At 41.7% G+C, this 12,445-nt stretch overlaps 1 protein-coding gene across 1 annotated transcript in view; it reads left to right on the forward strand.

Annotated features, from left to right (window-relative positions):
• LOC144823881 (mucin-2-like) overlaps window positions 1-12,445 on the forward strand; it is a 1,553,567-nt gene that overhangs the window by 661,295 nt on the left and 879,827 nt on the right. The window contains exon 12 of the mRNA XM_078682769.1: window positions 11,318-11,390. Within this exon, the coding sequence (XP_078538895.1) occupies window positions 11,318-11,390 (73 nt within the window). The remainder of the gene's footprint in view (window positions 1-11,317; window positions 11,391-12,445) is intronic.

The following is a 12,445-nucleotide window of genomic DNA, read 5'->3' on the forward strand; positions in this document are numbered from 1 at the left end:
TATATTAATCATACGGTTTGTTCACAGTCTTTCAGGGTGAGGACGGGGAAGGGGTGCAGGCATCAAAAATGGGGGGAGATCGTCGACGTTTCGACCCTAACGCTGCAGAGGGAGGATCAACACCTCAGCTACTGGGCTTCCTCAGGACGGACAAAGGGTGAAGGGACCTGGGGGGGGGGGAAAACCCATACCAACAATCAAACTACACGTCTCTGTGGTAAAAACTGAGAAACACCCAGTCAAAGGGTTGGGTACCTTACCTAGGCTTCAGTAAGAGAAAACGCCCAAGAATTGAGGTAGGTCACCTATAGACAAGAAACGCATACGGCTCAGTACTTATAAGTCAATTATTAAGCACCAAGACTAACAAAATACACAATGCCTATGTGTAATATGCCAATAAAAGCAGAGGCACTCACCAATGAATGGTGTGCTTCAATGTTTCAAAATTATTATTCAACTGGTCAAAGGCTCATTCATTGAATGGAGAAGTCGCCAAGCGAAATGTTTCCACTCGCTAAAACACAAACAAACACATAGGACAAAATAAGTCTAATGTCCAACAAATAAAACCACACATATAAATATAAAACCATACACAACTCCTAGGACTCGTAAACACTCACCAAACGGTGAATCTTGTATCAGGCAACCCAAAGGGGATGTATTAATTAGCAAAACCAACCGGTCCTTGGTTCCATGGTGTGGTTTTAGAAAAAACATAAGTAAAGGCACTGATTAACTAGTGACCATCACTCAATGCCTCTAAAGTAGGCCATGTTATTAATCTTCACTGCTACAAAACACACACACTCGCTCCTCGTACCTGTAAACTGATTAACGATCTGTATCCTAACGGGATGCCGGAATACTGGACAACCCGAAAGCAAACGCACCGAGGCTGAAATACTCCTCACGCGGGGCATGCACGCCAACGGGAGAAGACGTGACGCCCGTCAAAAAGCGTCAAAATAAAAGCCCCCCCGCTGCGAGCATCAGCGCTCCAAAGCTACCAAAATAGCAGTAAAGGTTGAAAAACCAGAGTGAAGTATTGACATGCCGGTTGGAGTCTGAAAACAGCGGTGCCCAAAGGTTATTTTGTGACACAGAAAAGCTGACAGAACCAAAATTACATAAAATAACAGGACGACATTAATTAAACAAATGATAAAACATTATTGATAGACAAGTGACTTCCTGATCGAGCTAAGTGAAACATGCTCACAGAGCATGTGAACTGTATAATCCTGTGTGTTAAAACGAGGTGGATATATATACATTATTCAAGTTAAATCTACGTATTCAGGTTTGTCAATACAATAGCCAATGTAGAGAAAAGATCACAGAGCCCCGAGATACAAACAATCTATATATCATCATTACAATTGGGCAGCACTTCCAGAAAAAATAATAAAATATTGTCACCGTATTGCTATATATAGCATTGTGAGTAAGGATTCACATGTCAAAATATGCAGATGCTATACATGTCATTGTAAATAAGTATTTACATATCAGAAAAAAGCATCAACCATATAAAAAAGGGTGTTCAGGTCCAACACAGTCAACCATTATGTAAAGAGGCCATTTGTCTCGTGACCTCCTCATATTCGTTAAGGCCTCTGCTTACTGTGTCAAATATATGCATCCATTTACATTCACGGGTGCTGAACATGCTGGCAAAATAACCACCACGTGGGTTCTTAGTGACCTTCTCAATTACCCACCATTTGAGACTCTCAGGGGGATGATCAAACTTCACAAAATGTTCCACTAGGGGGGCCCCCTGTACCTTACAACGCACCCGACTACAATGCTGCAAAATACGTGTTTTGACCTTCTGTATCGTCTGCCCTATGTACATGAAACCACAGGGACAGAGGATAGCATAGATGACTCCCATAGAGTTACAATTAGTGTGATGTTGTAGCACATGATTGTGCTCATTGTATGCAAATCTTTTTAGTTCCACAGTCATGGTACAAGCCTTACAGGACCCGCATTTGTGGTGTCCTAAAACAGGAGGCATATTCCAGAGTGTGGTCTGACTCTCCATATTCTTTTTAGGCAGTAATGATTGGACCACAAAGTCCCTCACACTCCTCCCCTTGCGGAATGCATGCCTCGGGGGTTGTAGTATACCAACTTCATCTGCAACTAAATGCCAGTGACTGTTAATGACCTGCTTGATCTCAGTGCTCCGGGTGTTAAAGGTGGTAACACATGTCATCCTTTCACTGTCTTTAGGTTTATCAGATTTCAGTTCAAGATGATGTTCTCTATGGCAGAACCATGCTCTTTTTCTGGCTTTCTTTAGGAGATGCTTGGGGTAACCACTTTCCAGTAGACGTTCCATGAGTATGGCTGATTCAGTAAAGAAGTCAATTTTCTTGCTGCAATTCCTTCGCAATCTCAGAAATTGTCCAAAGGGGAGGTTGTCCCTGAGGTTGCGAGGATGGTGGCTGGAGTATCTTAACAGTGTGTTTTTTTCTATGGGCTTCCTGAAGAGAGTAGTGTGTAATTTACCTTCTTCCTCCCTAATGGTGATGTCTAAAAAGTTTATCGTCTTATTGCTGTAATCAAGAGAGAACTGAATATCCCTGTTTCTGTTATTGAGCCAAGTATGAAAGAGTGTAAGTTGTTCCTTACATGCCAGTCCATATCAACAACACGTCGTCGATATATCGACGCCAGAGCCTGATATTCTCATGGTACGGGTTAGCTTCATTGAGGACATGTTCGTGTTCAAAAGCATTCATATATATTATAGTCAAATCTGGGGCAAAACTTGCCCCCATGGCTACACCATTAGTCTGGGCATAATAGTCACCATCGAAATAGAATTTTTTCACATGGCAATCTCGAGGAGATCTATCAGGAAACTAGTAGGAACCCTGTGTGGTCTAGGTCTTTCATCCAGAACCTTATTAATCACATTGAGTGCTGCTTCCTGTGAGATGTTCGTGTATAATGATGTTATGTCCATTGTTACTAGCAAGTCCTGTTCATGATTAAAAAGTTGTTCATCTACTAACTTAATTGCCTGCATGGTGTCTCTTAAGTAGCTAGTGGTGTTTTCCGCAATTGGTTTGATAAAAATATCGATGAACTTACACAAAGGCTCCAAGATAGAGCCACACCCGGATATAATGGGTCTACCAGGGGGATTGATGAGTCTTTTATGAACTTTGGGGAGGGTATATATTGTCGGTAATCTAGGGTGAAAGTTGTTCAGGTATTCCAGTTTATGTTTGGTAATGTATCCCTCCTCTGCTGCAGCCTCAGTGATGGTCTTTATAGAGGCTGCAATTTCCTTTGTGGGGTCAGTCTGTAGTTTTTTGTAATTGCCTTCAACTGCCAGTTGTGAAATAATTTCAGATTTATAGTCTTCCCTATTCTGAATGACGATTGCGCCCCCCTTGTCCGCGGGTTTAATTACGATGTTAGTATTGGTTTTCAAAGACTCAAGTGCCTGTCGCTCCTGTTGTGTTGTGTTGTACTTAATGTATTTCCTTTCCGCCAAAAGTTTGTTTACATCCCTTATGACCACCTGTTCGTAGGCCAACACCTTCTGAGGCATCATATGTGAAGGTGGTGTAAATGTGGATGGCGGTCGAAGCCCAGTGTTGCTAAACACTGGCTGCTAAGGAATTGTGTTAAAATAGTGTTTCAGTCTGACTTTACGAAAGAACTGGTGAAGTTCAATCCTCAGGTTAAATGTGTTGCGTAAACTTCTGGGTACAAAAGATAGACCCTTACCGAGTATTTTCTCTTCCTCAATCGTCAGGTTATAGTTCGAAAGGCTAATCAGAGGGCTATCTGATCGTGTTTCAAAAGGTGGGCTCACCACCTGTAGTGCTGTTTGCGGGTCTGGATGTCCCCGTGCACCTCCTGCCCAAAATGGACCTGCTTGGGTGTTCTGGCCCTGCCTTGGTTCCAGGTTGGTTGGCCTCGGCCCCTGGGTCGTCCCCAGGGATGGCCCCTGCCTCGTGGTTCTGTCCATGGATCCTGTTCTAAAAAATCAGTTGGACATTCCTGTTGTCCAGTACCACTTGTACCTGTTGGTTCACTCTCAGATCCACTACTAACAGAGGAGTTTGAAAAAGTGTTATACCTTCTGTAACCTCCTCGGCCCCTGGTTGTGTACCTGCCTTGTGATTCCTGTTTATAATAACCCTCCGCTAGGTAGGGGTAGACTGATTTCTTGTCAAAGAATTTAAGATCTTTGGCAAGTTTGTCTAGTTTAGTCGATTGTGTAAACGTATCAAAATCTTTGAGTGTTCTTTCTAGGCGCTCGAGAGCCTCCTTTGCATTGTTAAGTGCTTTATCCTCTCTAATCTCTTTCCTGAGATCAGCAATTTCTTTAATTAGACGCTCCACTTCTTCAAGTGCAGTTTCAATTCCAAGCACCATCCAGTGCCTGTAACATGTGTTTGAAATGAAACTGAAATATCCCTTGAACTTCGGGTTGTCAACAAAAATTGCAGGTTCATTCCGAACCTGCAAGCCCACTCGGATTATGTTTGCTTGTAGATATTGTGTTAGGACATGGCCGTGTAGTCTAGTCCTAATGAGTTTCTTTTCTAATCTCTCGAGTTTGTTGACCTTATCATTAAGGGTCAAATCAATGATAGGAGTGGTACGGCCTAGGAAACTACCACTACCCTGTGCAAGCAACAACCTATCAATATATTCATCACTGTATGCTAGTGTTTCCTTTTCTGACATATCTAGTATGTCGCAAAATCACAAATAATTCACAAAGTGATCACAAATACAAAACATTAACACCACAGTAACACTCAAAAGCACAACCCTCGCAGGAATCCCTGCTCAAGAGACCATTAAGATATTGGGGTATAACCCAGCAAGGTCAAAGGACCTGGGTATCTGATAGTATAGAATACAAAAGTGGTCCTAAACACAATTTATTCAGCACATTTAAGTGTACTACTCATTATGAATCTGATTTGGTTCTTCGGAATTAATCCTGAAAAATAAAGAGAAAAGGCAACAGAGAAAAACACATGTGTTTCCAGTCTTATGGATAACGCCCACCACATAACAATTCAACATACAAGAGTGTGTAGAAATTAAATTAGCAATTTATTTCATATACATATATACAATATTTATAAAAAGTCAATCAAGAGGTTGGGAGAATTCTGCCAGGTGCAGTAGACGGTGTAAAGGTATGTGCTCAAGTGAAAGAGAAAGAATAAATGAAAGGATAATCCAATGATTAAGGAGACTAAGGTACTATTCCCTTAGAGATGAGCCTGCCCCACGTATATTAATCATATGATTTGTTCACAGTCTTTCAGGGTGAGGACGGGGAAGGGGTGCAGGCATCAAAAATGGGGAGAAATCGTCGATGTTTTGACCCTAACGCTGCAGAGGGAGGATCAACACCTCAGCTACGGGTCTTCCTCAGGACGGACAAAGGGTGAAGGGACCTGGGGGGAAAAAACCCATACCAACAAATTTTGTTGCACACACTGCAAATTAATTTTATTTATTTTTATGGTTACTTACCTTTTAGTCCGTAATCCATATATTACTACCCCCCACCCTGCCCCTCCCCCTCCCCACATCACCGCCCGGCCGGTACTCCCGCTACCGGCCACGGCTGCATACCCTGCAACTTAGAGCGAACAAAGCAAAACCAAAGGGGATGATGGAAGGAGTGTTGAACATTGCAACAGGCACAGGGTCAGACTAATTTGCATATGGCCATGTCTGAACTGGGGTGGCGGAGTGAGCTAAAGAATGATGATGGATTAAACCCAGATCAGTTGACTGGGGGTGAGTGCTTGCAATGTTCAACACTCCATCATCCCCTTTGGTTTTGCTGGTAACTGTGATGCAGCGCTAACTCTATTTAGTTCCATACTCCTAAGTTGGACACTCCTGTCCCCCCTCCTTCTGCGGGTATTCTTCCGACAACTTCTGTACCAGAATCTATTTGAGGTGCTGACACACCTTCCATATTCATTGCATTTGCCAAATCTCTTACAACCCATCCAATAAGCTGTTGTCAGTATCACTCCCATTATTTCCATTTTCCCTTCTACTCTGTTCTGAGAATCACCCTCTCCATCCAACATTGTGTACAACCTTTCTCCCTCAATGGTATCCACTCTCCATCTCCTAAGCTGTGCATCCCAGTGTGATTCCTGACATGCAGTCAAAGCTTTCCTCATCTTCCTTTGGCATATCTACCTTTTGTTTGCATGTGATACATGTATCCATGTGTCTAATGCCTCAGACTGTGTTGGTCTAGGCACAGATCTCAGTGCAAACATCACTCTTCTCAACTGGTGCAACACATCCAACCGAAATGAACCAAAACATGAAATTGACAATTCACCCGCTTTTGAGTGATTTTATGCCAATTTCGAATCTAAATTATCGTTTGGAGCCCAACCTTTATTGCCATGTAATGAGCTGGAGTATCCTCAGGCGGCGCTTTCTCGCCCACTCGAGTAACAAGCCCTTGATCACCCCAGAAAAGATCCTGCAACACCCCAAAACAACACATGATTGAATTGAAAGTTGTTCAAATTTTGATGACGAAACAATATTTTCCAACCACAACGTCGAGATGACTACCATCTAATCCAAGCATGGTGCTACACCAACTGAGCTATCACAGCGCGGCACACTCTGACGTCACCTTCACTCCTTGCAGCGGCTCATCCTCCTTCACAATCGTCCCATAAATATACACTCACACAATCGTCTTAAATTTTGTAATTGTCTGCCATCTAAAGGGTCGATAGATTTCCTGCAATGTATCACATGCCATACATTCTATTGATACTCAGTCTTCAGTTTGCGGCAGATCTCGTCGCACATTAGACTCCTTCAATCTGTGCCAAATGCTGATGCTCTCCGTTCTCAGTCATTGGGCTCGATTTTGGGGTTCTAGGTTCCCCTTTTCTAGATTGATTTCCGGATTCTCCCCTCACTTCACGTGCTAACCATCCTTTGCTACCAACTGAAAAGAGTCAGTCCCATAAGTTCTGAACCTACTTGAAGTCACAATCCTATTGTTTTGTTAAGCAGCATGTAAGTGTAGAGGTGAGAAAGTCGTTATTAATGCCAAGCAATTTCAACAGGAAGTTCTGTGAACACATAGTAACCACAGACAACTACTCTCTTTGATTCAGATCAGACGATGTAACTTTTTCTCTCCTTGCCTGACTAGTAAAACAAAGACATCTAGCTAACAAAATTGCTTCTTTCACCTGCAACACAAAACACGAGAAAGAACAAATTCCACAGCACACATGAAATTCAGCTAATAATTCTAATGCGAGAGCTTCCAGGGAAAAACACATTTCAGTCCTAGAAGATTCAGTTAACATAAGAAAGTGGCATGTGAGCTTTATGAAATTGCAAGAAACTAAGGCCCATTCAGGTTATTTCCTACCTACATGTAAAATTACACATTTTTAAACACATTTAATAAATGAATGATTGGCAGTTGCATAACACAAGTTCTTTATATTAATTTTTCTCTAATTATATTCACTTTCTTCTTTAACTCGACATGTTACTATTCAATGGCCTTAACACATCACATTTCACAGTATTCCATTTTGAATTCTAACACGTCATGTTAATACAACAAAGGATTATATGCAGGAGCGCTCTACATGTGTGATAATAGTGCCCCCCTACAAATAAAATGCGGTTCCGCTACATCACCTACTTCTCTCTCTTGGTCTCCCGCTCACCCTCTTCTGATTCCTTGATCCTTCTCTTACTCATGTTGCTGTACTTTATGCCCCAGACTTTATTTCTTTCTTCAATTTCTTTTTATTTTCCTGTGCTATCTTTTTTACATTAAGTTATTTTCCTTTCCTTTCACTTCCCTTTATGAAAAGGAAGGGCCGTAGATTTCACTTAAAGACTTGGAAAAGGGTTTAATAGCAAAAATACAAACATAGACCGATTCATTCTCTAAGAAAATGTAATTCTTAGGCAGCAGCAATGCCAGATTCACAGATACAATAGGTGTAGCACAAGTATCACCAGTTTAAGGTCCATTCACATAGAACATGAATAGTATACAGAGCTGCATTTACAGATTTACTGATGGATAGCAGGCACAGTACAGGCAGATGCTGTGCATACCACATTCACACAGAAAACAGACCAGTGGTGGTTGCCACAGATCGGGAAGGGGGGTTGGAATGAAGAAGGGGTGAGGGCAGTGTGCAAAAAAAAAAGAGAAACTCTTGCATGTCTTGTCTCTCATCCGTCGTCTTTCCGCATCATCCCTCCACTCGACTGAAACAGGAAGCACCCAGGCTCCTCTGCCCAATCACAATATTGCAATGTGGAGTTGTGATTGGACTGAGCGCTGTGGTTCGGCGCTCAGCCATGGAATGGGAGCCTGGGCATGCTCTCCACCCAGGCTGTAATGCAGCCTAGGTGGAGAACATGCAAGGTGCAAATGACTTTATGGCTTTCCCCGCTAGGGCCGGCCAAACAGCCATTGTGCACTTACAGAGTAGCCACCACTCCTCCCCGTGCACTAAGTGCAGAGCACCCCCCCCCCCCCCTGCAAAGATGTTGCAGTAGGAACACATAAAAATGAGAATAACAACAAGTTATTATCATTCGGTTTTTCTTTTATTTACACTGCTGAAAGCAGTGGGGCAACGGTCCTTCGCTGGAACAGACACATCACACGCTGCAACAGTGCACATGTTTCCCACATAGAAAAGGCACGTCATAGGCAGCTGCTGGGAAAAATCTCTTGCACAAACAGACAGCACTGTATGCTGGTGTTGACGCCTCCCTCTTGAAAAAGGAGCTTTTCTCGCACAAAATATGAAAACTATTGACAGTAGCTGCAAAAAGACTTACAAAACAAAGAAAGCGAAGAGCAGTGTAAGAATCCCTCACAATGCACAGATGGCATATGCAGTTGCTAAGCATAAGAGCATAAGCATAAGTGCAGACTTACCTTTGATTTAATTGGGTGATTGCTTGGCAGTCCAGGGTACATTAACGCCTTTAAGCTACTCTCCTGTTGGTACAAGGCCAATCCTCCCATGTCACAGGAACAAACTACTTTTCATGTCTTCCCTAGGTAGCATCTTTAAAGGTAAAAAAGAGACACTTATTAAGCTGCATTTAGCTTGCCTTGCAGGGACATCCATTTGTGGTCACTCTAAGCAAGCGGCATCTAGCCCAGAACACCTTAAGGGACATCCAGCCTGTACTTTTATGGTTTCTCAGCCCACCTATAACTGTATAGGCCTCTCTTTTGGAAGCAGATCGCATACCACAGCAGCAAAGTAAGCCTAACTATCTAAACAAGTAGAGCATGACCAACATTGAAGGGATAGGCATGCAATGCATAGCTGTCAAGAAGCACCATGCCATGTATGACGCAAAACCAGTTATGGATTTTTGGGGGTTATCTGGCATTTGTACAGCTCCAATCTGCCCAAAAGGTAAAATCAAAAGTACAAGTATCAGAGGATAGTAAAAAGCTATGACTTTCTGAAGATGTCCCACATGGCATTGGGCCACTTGACAGCTATATACATTAGCACTGTCAAATCTGCCAGGCAGTAATCTTCATATTGGATAATTAAACTCTGTGACACTGTGTACTGTTTATCTGCGAGAGGCATATGGAGCACTTGGATTTTGCAATTTGAAGTTCATGTTTTTAATTTGGGCGGTGTTCTGAGCTTTGCTGTATACTTTCAGGCCTATCTGCAGGATACAATATCTGCTTTTAAAAGATTATTTACTTTTATTTTATCTGTTCTTCCAATTCACATCATAGTTTAAGCTGGAGCTACCTATAAATAAAGCTGTTATTATATGGAGGAGATTTTACATAAATGCCACAAATGCCGTAAAAACATTAGCTAGACACATACATATTCTTTGCAGTTTTATGCCACCCACGAGGCTTCACAATTGCTCCCTTTCATAACAAAACTGATGAGAGACATCTTTACAAAAGCCCTACAATAGACAACCCTATTTAACGCCTCCTACACAACCATCGGATGGCCTATGGCAGAACACCCTCCCAATCCAAGAGGTGTTTGCTTGAGAGTGTTACTAAAGTACTGACAATTGGAACATTTGCATGAAATGGTACATACTGGGACAGGTTTGTACTGCTGAAATTGAGATATTGAGAGAATGAGGTATTTAAATAGCATAAACTCGTAAATTCGTCAAGAGAGGTTTACGCAGGGGTTGGAATTAACTAACCCATTCATAATGAGGCTCTTAGGGCATATGTAGGAAACATCAAATTTGTGAATCCTTAACAGCGAATTTTATCGATTCGCTATTAAGGACTTGCAAAATCAAATGTAGGTAGGAATCGCTAAAATATTAGGTAATCCGTAATATTCCTTAATAACGGATAGCAAATTGAGATTCGCTAATACGGAATACCTACCCATTCATTCCTATGGGCTAGGAGGACCATAGGAATGAATAGGAAGATATTCACTATCTGCGATGCGTTAATAAAGAATTGCAAATAGCGGGAGCTATTTCAAGGGTGCAAGGGTGTCAAAAGGACACTCTGTTGCCCCACTGAAATGTGCATGTGTGCACATGTGGCGCACATACATGCCCTAAGGCCACAAATGTGTACCACATGGCACTTTAAAAAAAAGCAAAAAAGTGCTTTTTTAAAGGAAATCGCTAATTACCACCAACTTGAAGTTAGTGGTAATTAGCGATTCCTTAAGGCTAAAGTGCTACTTACATTGCATTTAAGGAATCGCAATTACTGATTTCTTAAATGCAAGAGCAAAATAAGGAATCACAATTTTGCGATTCCTTATTTTGCTAGTAGGTTTAAACTCACCTACATTGCTTGAAGCCAAATAGCGATCGCAAACGCTAAAATTCTGCTAATTTTAGCGTTAGCGCTCGCTATTTGGCCACCTACATCTGGCCCTTAGTGTCAAAATGTCCTGAAGGAAAAAATCAAGAAACAAAACTCCCTCACTTCTGCCAAAAGGCTCTTAACACAATCCGTCTGCCCTGATGCTAGTAAACTGCAAGTGTACATTTTTAGGCCATTCTTCTATTATTGGCTCTGCTATGTAACTTATTTTTCATTAATTGCCTTTTGCTTGGAAAATATCCATTCCCAAATGCTGTGCAGCATCTTTTCAGGAGCATGAGAGCTATATTATTTCCAAATAAAATACAAATGATTAACTTTTTCAAGGAACAGGAGGGCATGATATATTAGATTTGTATTTGTATGTACATTTCTTTGCACGGCTTGCTAAATCTCATTTTCTCACAACAGATCATTGTGATTGACAGTTCGGGCACCGTCATCATCGACGGCTTGTCCATCAGGAGGTTTCCATACTTCGAGGGTGAGTTCTGCAGCACTTCATGGCAATTAAAAATACCCTACACTGCAGCTTTCAGTAGTTATGTCATTGCTACATTGCTTGACCAATGTTACCTCTCTTTTGCATGTGGCTTATGGGTAAAGCAAAAAGAATTGGTGGAATATAAGCTGAAGATTGAGCTTGAATGTGTGGTTGTGTAGTTCTATTTGAAATAGCTTCTTAAGTACATACTTGTGGATGCTTCAAATGCTGGGTAGTAGTGAGTTCCAGAGCTTAGTGGCTTGAACTGAGAAAGCAGTGCCCCCCTGCAGATTTTGTATGATAAGGTGGCATGATGATAAGAGGTGCAAGCCTGGAGTACAGTGTCCTGTTTTGTTTGTATTGCTTGAATTTAGTTTTGTTTTCCTAGGAGGTTCTGTGGACAATGGAAATTTCCTGGAACATTGCCCTTCTTACTATATATAGGTCATCACTGGAGTGATTGCAAGATTGGAGCTATGTTAACTTGGTTCAAGGCAGAGAAGATGTGTCATGATGACCCAAAGGTTACCATCATATTTTAAATTGCATATGTCTACCAGACCATCCATTTAAAAAATGATCTGGGTGTCATTTGCATAGTTGTGACAGGTGAGGTTGAATGATTTAATCAGGTTTGGTAAGGGGGTTAGGTAGAATTATAGAGGGGATATGGTGGACCTCTTAGGATCGCCACAGTGTGGTGTGTGCGATGCTAATGTGAACAATGGCACCAACACTAGTTCAAAGTCACAGCTAATAGGCCATCAATTCAATGGCCATTATGAGAACCCTTTTCTTGCCTTTTACTTATGGTACATCAAACTAAAATTGCTGTGTGAGAAGATTGCACAACTGTACAATGACATTGATATTGTTCTTAAACCAGCAACTTACATGACATTTCCTACTCCTCTTACATACGTGGTTGTCACTACCTGAAGCCTATGACCCAATCACAAGCAATGTTCAATTTGAGTATGGACAACCAGGGATATGTCCGATTTGAATATTCCTACTAAGGGTGTCTAACTAAAACAGCATGCCAAGTTCTTAGG

This window comes from Lissotriton helveticus, chromosome 3_1, assembly GCF_964261635.1.
Source record: "Lissotriton helveticus chromosome 3_1, aLisHel1.1, whole genome shotgun sequence".
Lineage (NCBI taxonomy): Eukaryota > Metazoa > Chordata > Amphibia > Caudata > Salamandridae > Lissotriton > Lissotriton helveticus.